Here is a 16,307-nt window from a genome sequence, read left to right as displayed (position 1 = left end):
TTGAGATTAAAGGAGATGACTCTAAGTTAACAAAAAGCCTTACACTTCAAATATTTCAAATGGGTTTTTCAAATGGGTTTTCTTCATAAAGCATTTTCTGTGACCTTTAAAAATGATAAAAATTTTGTCCTGGTGCATGTGTGATCGAGTATTTCAAAGTCCCAATTTTGTGGCACATTATCAACTAATTAGAAGAGAGACTGTGAGAAGCCATAAAGTTATTAAAGTTGCAATGATGAGAGACAGTAACTGACTCCTCAAATTATCTGTGCAGCAAGCAGGTCAAGGAATTTTCCTGCATGAGCATGGATGGAGCACTTTACAGCCTTGAGTAAGCCCCTCATCCCAGTCTGGCTCCACAGGGGTGCTTCATCCTGTGCTTGAGCATCACTCAAAAGAGCAGTTGACGTGAAAAAGATGCTGTTCCCTCTCAGCAAACAGAGAAGCTGCAAGTCTGGATCCCTTCCTGTAGTAAAAAGGGAAATGGCAGCTACTAATGATGCTTTTTCCCCTGAGGAGTCCCAGTGCTGTGCTGTAATTTTGGATGTTCCAGCAGTATTTAGATGCCAAAGCCTTCAGCCAGGAGACCATCCTTGTGCCTGTGAGAAAGGCTTCTCCTGTGCTGGCAAGGCTACTGCACAGTCCTGTGTTGTGAATAGTAAATAATCACCCTGTTTTCTCTATTTTCAGGAGATTTGTCCTCACCAAGATGAGAGTCATTCCCAAAGGAGCTTTCACAGGACTTGTTGACCTAGAGAAAATGTATGTATTGTGTTAATATTTACTAGGAAACAACTATTTTACTCCAAGCAGCACTTTCTGATTGCAACTCCTTTTACAGCCTCTGAGCAAGTTCCTATCACTGAGCTTCATTTAGTTTTATCTTTCTGGTTAAAGAAAAAATGGAATGCTTTTTTTATTGGCACCTTCCAGAACAATGTTGTCATAAATACATTTTCATATCAGCAACCAGGCAGTCTTCAGTCAAAGGGCTGGTTGAGCATGGAGTGTCATTGCAGTTAATAAATGCAGTGCCATAGCAGAAGATGACAGGAAACTGAATATTTTGTGAGTTTTGGAATGAAGAAGTTGGAAAGATTAGGGAGGAAAGAGCTCCTGTTAATAATAGGTCAGCTAATTCTCTTTTCACTAATGAATTAACTAAATAGGATTTTTTTTGTGCGTGTTCAGAGGCAGCTGGCAGGATGCGCGAGAGAATTTTCTTACAGGTGATAGATCCAAAAATCTTAGTACACAAAGAGTGTAAGCAGCTAATTTCTGTGAGTTTTAGTGATCAGCCTGGAGGTACAATTATGAGCACCTTTGATGAACAGATGTATCTTACATTCATTAGTATGCTATTGTGGAGGCATTGCAGCTCCACCACTAGAAGGGAAAACCCTGTGTAACGTTTCCTACTTTTCTTTAACAACAGAAAATCTATGGCTTAGCTGGTGCTAGCACCAGAAATTATAACCCTCACTGTCCAACCTGAACTATTCTGCCTCCTGTGTGATATTTCTGAAGTATTTCATATATGGGCAAATGACATAGGAACAGAACAGCACTTGCACCCTGACAGGAGAGGATCACAAACAGGCTGTTCACCCAAGAGCAGTGGGAGTGGGAGTGGGGAAAAGCACTCAAAATGCAGTACCTTTTTCAGGGCTGTGTGTGCAATGGCAGAACTCCAAAGGACATTTCTCTGCATCGTTCCTACCCTTCTCCCTCATGCTCTTGCATGAATAAGGGATTTAGCAAGAAGGTGGTGAGGGTTCGTTTTAGCCTCGTCCTTATGGAAAATCATTGAGCACTTTGGACTGTGAAGTGGGCTGCAAAGTGCATTGTGAGCTGCTTCTGTTATCTTTAATTACTCAGAAACCATATGTCAGATGTGTGTGAAGGCATTGAATGGGATGCTTCTAAGTGGTGATTTATTGTCAACCAAAAAATTATATATGGAAATGGGCTCAACTTGAAAATATATCCATCTACTAGTAGTACATGGTGGAGAAATGGGGACAGTCAGTTTATAGCAAAATTTCCTTGAAAATAAAAGTGTGATAAATATGCAAATGAGACCAATCAACATCAACAAAACTGTGGTATTTGCAGATGATATAGCAAACAGATAAAATTTGAAATAGCTCACAAATCCTAAACCTAACCCATAAAACATTCATCAGAAACATTCATGATAATGTAGGGACAAAAAAAGTGGATAATCAAATAATAGATTTGCATATAAAAACACAGCCTTTGTATGAAAGCCTTTTTACTCTTGCAAGATCATGCACAGAAAGAAAGATTAAGCAAACTGTAGCCTATTTAAGGAAAACAGCTATTAATAATGTGATACCTCCATATGGTAAAATGTGGATGGCCTGATGTATACAAATGAGACACTTCAATGTAGTGTATGTGTGTGCTCCCCTAGAACTGAGTAGGCTAAAAATGAAGAGTGACAATATTTCCTGAACGTGTTACTGAAGAAAAACAGCTTCTTCTTCAGTTCAGCATAGCTGCACTCGTGATTTTCATCATTAATACATCATTCCTAGGTGTGTTTCTGAGAACAGGGTGGGTGCTAAAGCCCAGAATTTGGAGGGAAATGGTGCTCTTTGTAAACATCCCTAGGGAATGAGGCAGTTGATTGCAAGTTGGAAATGTGATGGTCAGATGGCATCTTGGGCATAGCAGACTTTGGCCTGTTTGGGACACTGGTTCAGAGAGTCCTTTGGGAAAGGGTCCTGAATAACAAAGTTCAGAAAGGCTTCCAGAAAGAGATCTTAAAGGCACAGAGCGTTGTCTTTATGGGCTGAAAGGTGAGCTGTTGGGGAAGCAGACCAACACAGAGCCTTCACAGCCACCCAGGGAAAAAACAGTTTATGACCTTTGGAAAGGTCAGGCAACTCAGAAAGAGTACAAGGATGTCATTAGGGCATGTAGAGGGAAAATTAGAAAGGCAAAAGCTCAGTTAGAATTCAATCTGGCCACTGCTGTGAAAGGAAACAAAAGGGGGTTTATAAATATTTTAACGAAAAAAGAAGGGCCAAGGAAAATCTCATTCCTTTAGTAGACCAAGGGGGAGACATTGGCACCAAGGAAAAAATTGAGGTACTTAATGCTTTCTTTGCCTCAGCCTTTAACAGGAAGACTGGTTATCCTCAGAACATCTCCTGAAAGGAGGTTGTAGCCAGGTGGGGCTTGGCCTCTTCTCCCAGGAATAATAGGACAAGAGGAAAAGTCCTCAAGCTGTGCCAGGGGAGGTCAAGGTTGGAGCAGGGAGAATGTCAGAATTTCCAGAAAGGGTTTCAAGGCATTGGAACAGGCTTCCCATGGAAGTGGCAGAGTCACCAGCCCTGAAGGTGTTCAAGAAACAACTGGACATCACAGGTTTACTTGACATGGTGGTGTTTGGTCAGAGGTTGGACTTGATTATTTTGGAGGTCTCAGTGATTCTTCAGGGACCCTCCTAACTCAGAATATCCTGTGAAATATCTGGGTTTTCCAACCTTAATGATTCTATGATTTTAGGTTCAATCACAGGTGAGTCCTCCCTCAGAATCCTAACTGTTATATTTCCCCTCAAAGTGAATGAAGACTTTTGAATTTTTCTGGTTTTCAAACAAAAATAATTCCTTGATATTTTCCTGCTTTCACTATGCATTTTAGTATCTTCCTAAACAATCAAGCTTCTGAGATCTTTAAATATATGTATTCTGCCAGAAAATTTCAAATACTTTTCAGTCAAGGAATCCAGGCAAGGTCTCATATTTTTTCTATTTGGACTGTCCAAGGACTTTCCAGAATGGACACTAATGATTCATAAAGGAAAAACTAGTGTGACTTGGAAATATTGGCATGGAGGTGCTGATCTGACCTCCCTGGTAAAGCTCAGATTTTAGTTACCAAAACAAAGTCTTTAAGGTTTCGCCTGAATTTTTTTGTTTGTTTGTTTTAATTTGGCAATATTGTTATTGGAATACTTTTGCTTTTTTTTTTTTTTTAAGAGTGAGAGCCCATTTGAACAATTTTCTAGTTGGTCATTATCTTCTCAACCATCTAAATTCCTTCAGTTGATGACAAAACATGAAATGACCATTCTGCAGACTGATTTGTGGTGCAACAACTTTCCTGAAGTATGTCCTAGGAGAAGGATCTTTGCTTCTTAAATAAAATGTTTAAAGTTATGAAATAAACTCACAGGCTCTAATTACTCAGAGGATTCTCTTACTAAACATGCAACTTGAATTTTCCTACAGAAAACCCTTTCAGAATCCCACAGGTCTGAGGAACATCTTGTTGCCAGCAGCTCTCCAACTTCTGCACAACTCCGGCTTGGTGTCAATTTAGCAAATAGGTGCTCAGGAAAGCAGATTGGTTATTTTTGCCACATGTTCAGTCTACTCCTAGGTCTTAGTCAACTGGAACGTGGCAGTTCTTCTGGACTTCTGCTTAACCAACTTGTTTACACTCCCAGAACTAATTAACCCTCCAGTTACTAAATTAAAAAGCAGTCCCATGCAGGCACATAGCTGGCAAAATCAATCTGACATGCTCAGCAGCAGCTGTGTTGTCCTCAACCTGCACAGAGAGAGCTTAATTTGGAGTAAAGACAGTCAGAAGCAACATTAAGTCTCTCTTTTTCTATTTCTGAGTTTCCTGCTGTTGCTATGAGGTGGCAAAGTAGATTTGTGAATCTTGAACTAACAAGGCTTGATTTGGGCATTATATATATAGGAAGCTTGATCTGATTGTGTTACCCTGTGCAAGCAAAAGAGGCTTCATGTCTGTACCCTGAGGCACAATCCCTTTGAAAATTCATCATCAGTTATTTGTTCTTTTTGAAGGGTTTCAGCTAAAACATAATGCTTTGGTTCATCATTTGCTCTCAAACCCAACCTATGTGCAGCCTAAGAAAACTCAGCTGTGGGGATGAAGTACTTCTGGAACTAGAAGATATCACAGAGGGGGAAAAAGCACCATTACTGGCCCTGGTTTTATTTTGTAGTTGGAGGGAACCATTTTTTTAGGAGATGCTGGCAAAGGCACATTTTAAGAGCATGAACCATGGTATGGACAACAGGGCTTGATGAGCTAAACCCATGATGAGCTCTGCACATCATGGAAAGCTAAAGCTTTTAGGGTGGAGGGAAACCACCAGAGCTGACACTCCTGGAAAGGGAAGTTTTCTGTCCATGGAAGACAGCAGCTATCTACTGCTTCCTCATGAACTGGTAGAGAAAAATAGCCCTGAATCCTGTATTTACTCAATTACTTAGAGCATTCAAGATTTTCTGCTTTTCTCTTTGTTGAGACTGTGGGTCCAGAGATAGTTCCTCAGGACAAATGCTGCTGCTCTGTGACCTAGACACACAAGCACCAGCTCATTTCACAAACAACAACCAACCTGATGGATGAAGCTAAAACCTCTCCTGTTTGCCCCTCTAGGCTAAAAGGCAAGTCCCCCTTTCCTTTGACTCAGCTGGATCACACTGAGTGATCACACTGAGATCACCTTTTATGTTTTGTCTTAACTTCAAGGAGTTATTGTGGACAATGGAGACCAGAAGACAGAATTTTGAATCACGGGGTGTCTTTCTTTCTGTGGCTGGGGAAGGACCAGAATTCTTGTCTTAAGTCTCGCCTAGAAAACTTGGCAGAATGCCAAGACTTCCCTTTCTCTAGCAAGTTATAACAACCTTGAAAATTGGTGCATTCACCATCCAGACCTCCTTCAGCAGGCTGCCTGGGCTAGCAAGTGGGCAACCCATCCCATGTGCTCCTAAAATCAGCTTCATTGAGCTCCTGCAGGTGACTCTGGGACACTTTTCAGCATAGAGCCCGAAGACATGGAGGGGAAGGGGGGGAGGCAGGAATCATGGGATCACCTAAGGACGAGCAGGCTGTGTCTTCTGCTCCCAAGAAAGCTGTTCAGCATTTCACAGCTTCTCCAGTTTTTCTTGTATTGTGTGCTGCCTCATTTGATATGCAAAAGACTGGGCTTAAATAAGTTCATTAAAGCTGTTTTGAGAAAATGGTTATGATTAAGTGTAGCCAAAGTATTTGAAAATTTTATCTAGGCAGGAGTTGCTTCCTACCTTTTGTTGCATTGTTTGGATTTACCTGCTTTTTATTTTGTTGCAAGTGGGAAATTATGTATTTTTAGGATCTGCTGTGATATATAAGTTAAATAGTGCATGCTTTTAAAGGTATTTATTTACATCCCTAAGGTGAAAATGGTACACAGACCATTCTGTGTACCAAAATACCTACCGACTAAGGTAAAAGTCATCCTTTGGTAGCAAATACTCCAGGGTATATTCTCAAGGTGCAACTTTATGGATATTAAATTCTAATTTACATTATAGGAACTTCTGTGTAACTTTCAGCATCTTGAGGGCAGGCTGTGAAAATAAGTACGCTACTTAATGCATTTAAATTAGTCTATGCATTTTCTCTCAGGGAACAGAGGACTACTGTTCAAAAGCATTAGGGCAAGTAACCAACACAGGCAAAGAAAATTGAAAATCCAGGCTGTTATCCCAAAGGATAAATGTTTGAATGGGGCCATTACTGTTATGTGGGGCTCTCCCCGCAGCCCTAGACAAGTCAGCAGGTTGGTGGGCAGGCAGGGAGCTATCACAGGAAGTTTCCTGGCTCCTGCAGCTCCTGATGTCCCCCTGCCAGGTGACAGTCTGTGTTTGATGGTGATCCGCAGGTTGGAGCAGGGCTTTTCCTCAGAGGAGGGGTTGGTGACACTTCAGGCCTCTGGTCCATTCCAAGATGGATCCAGCAAAATCCCATAGGAGAGCTTGTCCTCAGCCATTCAGGGTGTGTCAGCCTTCTTTTTCCCCCTCTGCCCTTTGAGATGGGCTCCCACAAGTGGCATGTGGAAGGTGAGCAGCCACAGGAGCTTCCCGCAGGGCTCCTGTATCCGTGGTGGTGGAGGATGCAGGCGGAGCAGCGCCTGTGCTGCTGTCTCTCCATGAGCTGCTGGGGTGCTTCTCCTGCCCCAGGCAGTGCCATTGCTCCAGACACCCCTCCATTGCTGCAGCCTTTGGAAACATCCCCCCTGGATGGCAAACTTTTGTGTTTGGGGTGAAAATGCAGGAAGCCTGGTGTCTAAATTCAGTTTATTTCACACCAGGAGAAGCTATACCTTGTGTTTTAAACACAACAAGCAATGAAGGAAGGCTGGGTGGCTTTATCACAATCTATAAACCTTTTGCTGCAACGTCACTTGGTATTTTGATTTTCCCTGCCAAAGCTTCACTGTGGAAGAGATCTTCCACTTGCAGTTACTGTTGTCATCCCTTGCACAACTAAAAAAACTGAAGGAGAAATTTATTATCCGTGTCAGTTACTCACTGCCGATGTCAAAGAGCAGAGATGTAATTACAGTTTTGCTACATTTCAGGGAAAGATAATCTGATCTCAGGATTTTTCTAATGCTTGGGTGGAACAAAATTACAAATAAAGTAAAAACCCTTAGAAGAAGAAGCTAGGAAATGTAAAATCAATTAATAGTGTCCATATCAACATTTTCTAAATTTTCCATTCAAAAAGTCACAGAAAAACACACTATATATTTGCATATTTTAATTGAAACACATCAGAGCACAAGAAAGAAGTATTCCATAATTCTTTCTCTGTGGTTTACTATCTTGATGCTTGCTTTCTCTGATAAAATAAATTTAGAAAGAAAATGCATTTTGTCATTACTTGCTTTTGTTGAGCAAGAATGAGCTTTGTGGTAATGAACTGTTTGCAGAATCTTTATTTGTTAACTGCACTGGTGTGGAGCCAGCATTAAAGACTGAAGTATTTAATGGGAGAATCATCATCTCAGGTCCCTGTTTTACAGCTGTCTAGACAGAGAGAGAGAGGAAAAAAAAGGGAACCAACTTGTCTGAATGTATGCTAAATGCTTTAATGGCTTTCCCCAGTGACACACTCTTCAGATTGCCTGAATTCATAAAACATGAAAAGTGGGCAAATGCTTGTGTGAGTTCTCATTCTGTTTCAGGAGGAAACTTTGATCCAGTGTTCTTCTGCCTTCCTCCATCCTACCAAAACAGGCAAAACTAAATGCATGCTAAATTAAGATAGCCTTTTTGCATCTATAAATGCAGGATCTCAAGGAGCCTCATTCATCCAAAATGAGATTTGAGGGTGAAATGCACAGTTCTTAAAGAAAGTCTCAGCCCAGTGCAGTGAAAGAAAAAAAAAAAATCCAACCAAAAAAAAAACCAACCAAACACACCCTCTGCAGCTGAAAATGTTGTGAATTATCAATATAATTTTCTCAGTTAGTAAGATTATTTCTCAGTTAGCTTGCCCTGCTCTTGGATAGATTGCTGGGCTTCCCCTGCCACCTCTAGGGCAAGGAGCTGTGCCAGACAAGCTGCAGGGTCAGCATCACACAGAGACATCTCCTCCCCCTGGACCACCAAGTCCTGCAAGGCAGCCCCAGACCAGGTCCTTGCATTTGAGGCACGAATTATTGTGACTGGCAAACCTGGCAGGGAGCCTCAGAACTGATGGGCATCCTGGGGTGCAGAATTAATCCCATCATCTCTCTCCTTTTCTCCCCTGGGCATGGTCACTGCATGCTGGGGAGGCTGCTTTGCCTGCTTGCTGGCCAGCTTCTTGACATTCATCTCAGGTGCTTTTGGGTGGGTTTTTTTTGTTCCAAAAGGAAAGGATGGATGCTGGCAAAATCAAGTTTTTTCCCCAAAATCTGTCACTTTTTCAGTTTTCATCTCTTTCCTCCAGAAGATTCCCTCTATTTGGAAAGAAAGGAAGTTTCAAGTTGTATTTTATTATGAGATTCATGTGATTTCAAGGTAGAATAAATGACTATCTAAGTGACTTTGTAAATAAAAAAATACATATTTGCTAATTAACTTAAAATAATTCTTAAGGTGTCAGAGTGGTACATTTATTAAATTTATTTGCATATACCACAGAACTAAGAACTCAGAATTGCCAGTTCTATTTACATTTGACATTTTCAAATGTAATTCATTACTCATACGTGGCAAAATAGATGGTTTTTCTCATGTGATATGTCAGACTATTGTCCTGAATTAAATGCTTATCTTTTTCATGATAAAATCAGTATATTCATTCTAATATCCCTAAATAGCTTTCAAAAAATGTTCTCCTTTGTGTGTTAGTTACATATTAACTCCCAAATTTCTTGATCCAATTCAGAATTAAAATGTACTGACTTGTAAACAGAACTGTAAATACAAAATTAAGGGGTTTTTTAAGAAAAAAAAAGTATTTTCTAAATATTAAAAAAGGTTTTTATAGGACTTTTTTCTATTAATCTTGTTGAGTGTACTGTGACTGTACCAGTGAGTGAATGCAAAAGGTGTGACCTCCTTGAAATTGTGCCCAATTTGCTCTAAATGGGATTTACCTCCATTTTTATTGTTGCCACTACTAAATATTGTTTGTAGAAAGAAGCAGTCTGGCACCAGATTGGAAATGGCAATTCCATTTCAGGTGGATTTCAGAAACACCTTCCCATATTAATTTTATCCAGCTTTTCTGTTTATTTTAGGAATAATGCTAGTGGAATTGACATGCTGCAATGAAGGAGTATTTCCCATTACTACCCAAATGCTGATATAAACCTCAGCATTTATGGAAAACAAATGTTGAGATGAAGTCAAGACATTTATTTTCTAAGCAGGAGATGTTGATTCTCTGACAACATTATATTGCACAGCCTTTATTTTTATTATGCCAAATGATTGATGTGGATTTAATCATTAGTTTGATGGCTGCTTTGCTCAGTGGAGAGGCAACTGAGCATTTTATCATTATTAGTGAGCTACATTTTGATTTTTCCATCAAAGGCTCTGCTGGCCTTAATTCATCCCAGGTGTAAAACCAGAGATTCATTTTGCCCATTGTTTGTTTTGTGACCAAGCCAAAAACAATTTGCTCACAAAATACTGTGAATATTTGTTTTGATTTCTAGAGCAGGAACCTGGTTTGAATGAAGACTCCCACATATGTGTGTGATCCTTTAAAAATAACTGAGAGTGGTGAACCTTTTGTGACTAAACTACTCACCACATGGCAGAATATATATACTTATATACTTAAACACATGCATGTGTGCTGCTATATACATAGAGAGTAGTCTGGGAAACATTTAAATTGCTAGGATTTAGAATGGTAGACAGATACTAAGCCAGAAAATATTTTGAATGCTTGGGGAACCAACACCACAGATGGAAATTACAAATGGCTGTGAGAGAAATGCAGAAAGCTGGAGAGCTCTTGGTGTCTGTAAGTTTTCCAGAGCAGTCAGCAGAAGACTGGGAGCTGGGGACAAGGACAGGCTTTTGACTTTACCAGTTCAGAACCTCGCCTCTGCGAGCTGCTGATGTCACTTTCTGAAGGAGGGCGTTCAAGAGAACATTTCTGGAACAACTCTGGGATAGTTCATCCCCATGGAGAATATATTTTGTCCACCTCACAGGGTTCTTCCTCCTCTGAGCAAAAGAAATGCATGCAATAAATAGGGGAATGCATGTAATAAATAGGGGATTTCTCAGCACAAACACCAGGAACGGTCTCTCAGTATTGTCTTGTGCTTGAAAGTTTCTTCACTAAAAGCAGGAATAATGCAGAATTTCAAGTGGGGACAGAATTGAACCAGTTTTTGTTATTTGAAAGCATTGTTTACTTCCTTCTTGCTTTTCTGCTCAAGAGCACAAAGATTTACTTCTTTATCTGGAAGTGTTTATCCTTCCTAGTGTAATTATGAAGTGAAGGTGCTCATTAGACATGTCTAATCCCTTTGTCAATCTCATCTTTTGTTTGGAATGAGGTTTTTATAGTGATTTGTTTTTCATCTTTATTCCCCACATTTTTAAGGCTTCTTGTGCTGGATTTTTAAGATTTATGCTTTTCCCATCTGTGCTGTGAGAAGGGGTGAGCACGACGCGGTGAAAGGAACGTGCCTATTTATTATTCCTGCTTTCCAATGAGATGAGGCTCTTTAGGAGATCTGGCAGCAGCAGAGCTCCCTGGAGGAAGGGCTGTGGGGTATTTCCTTTGTGGGATGAAGGGACTGTAGGAGAGTTAGAGGCCAGAGTCTGTGTCACTCCAGGTCTGCCCTGGAGAGCGGGGTGATGGCCAGGATTTACAGGAGGTCTGAGCAGAGCTTGCTGCCACAAGCCATTGGGGAGCTTGGCCTTTCAGTGTTTAGAGATGGACTGACAAAAAAAACCCAAACTTTTCAGCAGGGTCTGTCCCAACAGGACAATGAGTAGTGGTTTTAAACTAAAAGGGGGGTGATTTAGACAACATATAAAGCAGAAGCTTTTTCCTGTTTGTGTGCTGAACCACTGGAATGTGTTGCCCAGAGAGGTGGTGGATGAGCCATCCCTGGCAACATTTAAGGTCAGGTTGTCCTGGTCTCTGAGCAACCTGGTCTAGTGGATATCCCTCTGGGAAGGTGGACTGCATGACCTTGAAAATCCCCTTCCAACCTGTGCTATTCTATGATTCTAACTCCAAACCTCCAAAGGTATTGGATGTCTGGGAAGGGAGGATATAAAATCTTCCCAGTTCTCTTCCAATATCCTGTAAGGTTTTTCTGCTTTGAAGTTAATTATCCTAGTTGATATTCTAATAAAAGCTGCCTTTTTTGAGCTTAAAACCCTCTCATCCTTCTCTGAGACGTCCTGTGCAGAGGAAGGTCAAGACATGTTGCCTCAAAACTCATGACTGGAAGTGCCCTCGCACAGCACTGTCCAGACTGCTTTGTCATTACATTTTCACCATGTGCCACATCCTGGCTCCTCCATTCCCTGATCCTGACCCTCTGTTGGGGGACCCAGTGCCACGAGCTGAGGCTGGAGGCACATTTGCAGCAGAGGAGTAAACTCCAGGGAGCAACAGAGGACAGAGCCAGGAGGCAATGAATTTCTACAGAGGAAAGAAAATGGATTTCAGTTCATCTGCCACAGCCATGTGCCCAGGCATAATTGACAACACAAACTGTTTATTTAAAAATAAGCTTGGTTTTGCCTGTGTTTCTTGGTAGCAGACCTAAACACACTAACAAGTAAAGTGGTTTTTCACAAGCCTTCATCTGTCAATATCAAGGATCCTGTTTTGTATTCCCAGGACCCAGAGTAGCTCTGAGCAGCACATTATATTTCCATCCTACTGTGCTGCCAGGCACTGTGCTTTCAGGGTAACAGATAACATGTTAACGACTGAAACAGGCTGTAAAAATGAGGGGGGATTGTGTCAGCAGGGGCAATCACTCAGGTCTCCAGACAGAGGGCTTCCTAATGGGACCTCAGCTAGGCACTGCACAGGCTTAATTCCCAGGCAGCACCTTCCTGTGAACTGGACAGTCTCCAGGTTTCAGGCACCTTTTCCACACAGGGAGATTGACTTCATATTGATAAAATTCTAGGACAGAATTGTTCTTGATTTTGGTGGTGTGCAGTCATCATCAGTCCCAGCAATGTGACAGTAAGGTATCTTTTTATCTGCACACATAGGGATGCTTCTATTCCCCATATTTTGTGAACCTGTTGGCAGGATGAAAGCTCTCTGAACTCAAGTGGCAAAGCTCTCATTTGCCTCAACTCCTTTGGTTCACAGGAGACAGAGCACTGGCAGAGCAATAATTGTTCTTTGGGGAAGACCACCATTCTTTGAGGAAGACCATCCAGGAGCCCTCTCTTCCTCTTCTTGCTGTTATTCACTCTCAGTAGAGTGTAAATTCACTCTTTTTTTAAATCTGTGGAGTTTACTCCAGCTCTTACTCCAGCGCTGACCTTGTCTAATCGTATTGATTGTTAGTAACCGAAGGCTAATTAGGAAGCAAGTTGCTATGGTAATTCTTGAGTCACACATATAAAGAGAAAATACTGCTGAAACCACCAGTGCATGGTGACTATTAGCATAGTTAAACAAATTAAAAAATATAATTCATTCAGATGTATGCTGGAATTCAAATGAAGACCTAATAGGCTACAAGGAAGTTTTTCCCTTGCTACCACATTTTCCTCTTTCGTGGTAGTTTTTTTGTTGTTTTGTTTTTTTTTTTTCTTTTATTTGTATGTTGAATGAGTTACACATAATTTTAGGACTAAATGACAAAGTAGGCTTTGGGTTGTTCTCCACCCCCACCCTGCAGCCCACACAAAATATGTCACAACAAGTTTTGTGCGACAGGAGAACGGCTCAGGCAGAGGGTAATGGGACTTGGAACCCCCCAGATTTCTGGGTCATTTGTTCATATCCAGTCTGCATGTGTGTGTTGAATGTTTTATTTTCACTTGGGTAGGCTGATGGCTGGCATACCAGGAGAGGGTGAGCTCAGCCTGTGCCCTCAGGAGATGGTGATTCATTGCAAGCTAAGGCTGCCACAGCTGGCTGCCAGCAGCAGCAGCCTCTCTTGGCCAGACTCTGAAATGGGGTCTCAGTGGGTGTCCACGCTCCTTTGTGGGGCACTGTGGGAAGGCTTGATTGCTTTGGCCATGCTGTGCCTCATCTGTGGATAAATGGAAGAGTTTTGCCATCCACATCAATAAAGTCTTTTTTACCTCACTTTTAACTAAATGCGACCTAAAAGAAAATCAAGTGTATTCTCCTTGTTTAGTGGGGCCTTCCTTCTTCTCCTTTGGCACCTTCCTAAGTAATCATGCCATCTGAGCTCTCCTAACAGGTGCATTTTTCAGGAGGAGGATATGAGAGCTTGCTTCCTGGTGCCCCCCTTCTGGACTCTTTGAATGATGAGGCAAAATGGATTTGGGAGAGTCGCAGGTCTAGATGGGAGAGAGTCGTGTCCTGAGCTCAGGTCACACCCTGAACTGCAGGGACGTTTCTCTGCCCCTCTCAGTCTTCAGTGGATGAATGTCCTCAAACTGTCTTTAGCAGGACACAGAGAAAAAAAGTGAGCAGAAGTGGAATTGTTTTGTAGCATTAATCTCTTTTAACAGGTCTCATCGATAAATATTCTCTGTGTGGCTTCTCGGGACTTGCATGCTCACAGAGGTTCATCCATTTAACTGAAAATAAGTTATAAAGTTGATTAGAATTGTGTGCCAAAAAAGGCAACAACAACAAACAAGCACACACACAAGCAAACACATACAAAAAAAATCAAAATATAAAAGTATGTTTGAATTCATTAGGATCAACTAAACCCATAACATCTGATGTGGAGCTTTGTGTTGTCCTGAAGTTAAATAGGTGCCACTGTCCTGACCCTGCCATTTTGAACTATCAATTGCATGATTGCAGGGCAAAGACAAAAATTAAAACCCCACATACCTGAGCTGCTGCATCATCTGTCCTCACCAAAGGCATTCAGGTGGATCAGAGGGGATGCACTTGGAGAATCTCTTAGCCAGAGCCACACTGCAGAGCCCTCTTGGAAATGCTGGAAAGAGTACAATGCCACCCTATTGCCTTTGTGTAGAAGAACATGGTGGGTGCTGGTGCTGCTGCTTGGTTTCTGTTTGCTGGATCTTTCTGCATGTGAGAAAAATGCTCTTCTGTCCTGGCATCTGGTCCAAATTTGAATAATTTCAAGATAAAGTATGTTTCAGAGAGAATTCTGATCATGTTCCATAATATTATATTTGTTTCTTCATTTTGCCATTAAAATAATTCAAAAATGCATGTTTTTTTCTCCCATCTGGTAGAAAAAGGAACAGTGAATCATTTTTCTTTTAGTTTTAATTCAGTACTTAACAGTCCTTTAAATCTGAGCTAATTTGTTGTCACAGGATTGCCTTTAAGTTTGTGTACTTCTGTGGTCTGTGTATTGAGCTGTGTGCTTTCTAGAGAAAACACTTGTTCAAAATTGCAGGAAAATATGCACTCCTCTAAAATATAGAATGCTAATGTAAATACATATCCACTATTAAAATCAATGAATTTTCATTCCTTCTGCTGCAGAGTTAAAAATCTTCTTCAGTCTCAACTGAAGCAATGACATTTATCAGAAATGGCAGATTTAATTTTATTTATTTATTTTTAAAGTGTGTTTCATCATCATGACTTTTCCAAATGGTGATTTTTTGTAGTCTGGGATCTCTTCAGGAATTGTTTTTCCCCCTTAGCAGTAGTATTTTCTCAGAGGGTTTTAGTGGAAATACAAAAAGGTTTTGCCAGGCTTGAGTGCTGTGAAAACACTGTAAGTTCCATTTTATTTACATCAGTACAGGAAGTCAGACAGAAAAAATATCATAAGTATCTGCAATACTGTCCAGCAAAGGAATAGACACAACAACTTCCAAGGAAAACGTGATTTATTATTTTTTTTTATTCAAACCTAATTTGTTTTTCAGCCTCCTTCTTTAGTGCTGTGGCTAGAGAGGAAGATTCCTCTTTTCTCTTGATGAAGAAGGAATTGCTAATTCCAATGAGGCTTTTTGCATCATCTCTAGGTCAAACTTCCTTCTATGCCCCAGGACAGAGGGGAGGAGAGTGGTTCCCAGGTAGTTCAAAGTGCTCTGGCACAGGAGGAACAGGTTCTTCCCCAGTGGCTGAGAATTGCCTCTGGGTTCCCAAGGGCTTTGCCTCATTCCTATGGAATGGTTCTTCCTGAGGGTTCCCCATCAAAGGGCTGGCTCCAGCCTGAGGATTTCCTTGTGAAAGCCCCACAAGAGCAGAAAGCCTCTGTTTCTGGAGTGTTTCTCCAGAGTGATGAATATAGACAGCAGCAGTGATGAATATGGCAGCAGCCTCCTTGGAAAGGGGGTGAGGTGTGCAGAAAGGCAGCTGCTGCCTGCTCTCAGCCAGTAAGAACCATCCTGTGGCCATGGGTTTGTTATTTTTATTGCTTTTATTGGAATATTGTGTGTACTCACACACAAACACAGAAACATATTATTATAGTGGATTTTGGCCTAAGCTTTGTGACATCTTCCCTTCCCCCATTAAGAATTTATCTGTGTGCAGCCTTGCAGAGTTTGCTGATAAGGGCTGAAACTCAGGTGGAAGCACATGATTTTCCAAGGTTTCATAGTGGACAGCTGTGCAGTCATTTGTAAAATAAGACTCCAGGTATCTTGATTCAGGCTCCTCTTTGCTGCCTCTTGGCAAAAGGGGTAGGGATTGTGTGCAATTCCCATGTTTGCATGTCATCTCTGCATCCTCCAATATAGAACATGCAGGTTTGGGGTTAGCAGTAATTTTTTCGGCTCATGATGATGATATCATAATTAGATAAATAAGTCTTGTTGCACACTTCTTTTGAAAAGCTTTTGATTTAGTATCTTCTTGGGGGTGTGTGATTTTTTCCT

At 41.2% G+C, this 16,307-nt stretch overlaps 1 protein-coding gene across 1 annotated transcript in view; it reads left to right on the top strand.

Moving 5' to 3' along the window:
* FSHR (follicle stimulating hormone receptor) overlaps positions 1–16,307 on the top strand; it is a gene marked incomplete at both ends in the record, with an annotated part of 78,112 nt that overhangs the window by 28,034 nt on the left and 33,771 nt on the right. The window contains one exon of the mRNA XM_084202298.1: positions 691–762. Within this exon, the coding sequence (XP_084058424.1) occupies positions 691–762 (72 nt within the window). The remainder of the gene's footprint in view (positions 1–690; positions 763–16,307) is intronic.

This window comes from Fringilla coelebs (genome assembly GCF_963513975.1).
Source record: "Fringilla coelebs genome assembly, chromosome: 3".
NCBI lineage: Eukaryota > Metazoa > Chordata > Aves > Passeriformes > Fringillidae > Fringilla > Fringilla coelebs.
This window is presented reverse-complemented; position numbering and strand designations above follow the sequence as displayed.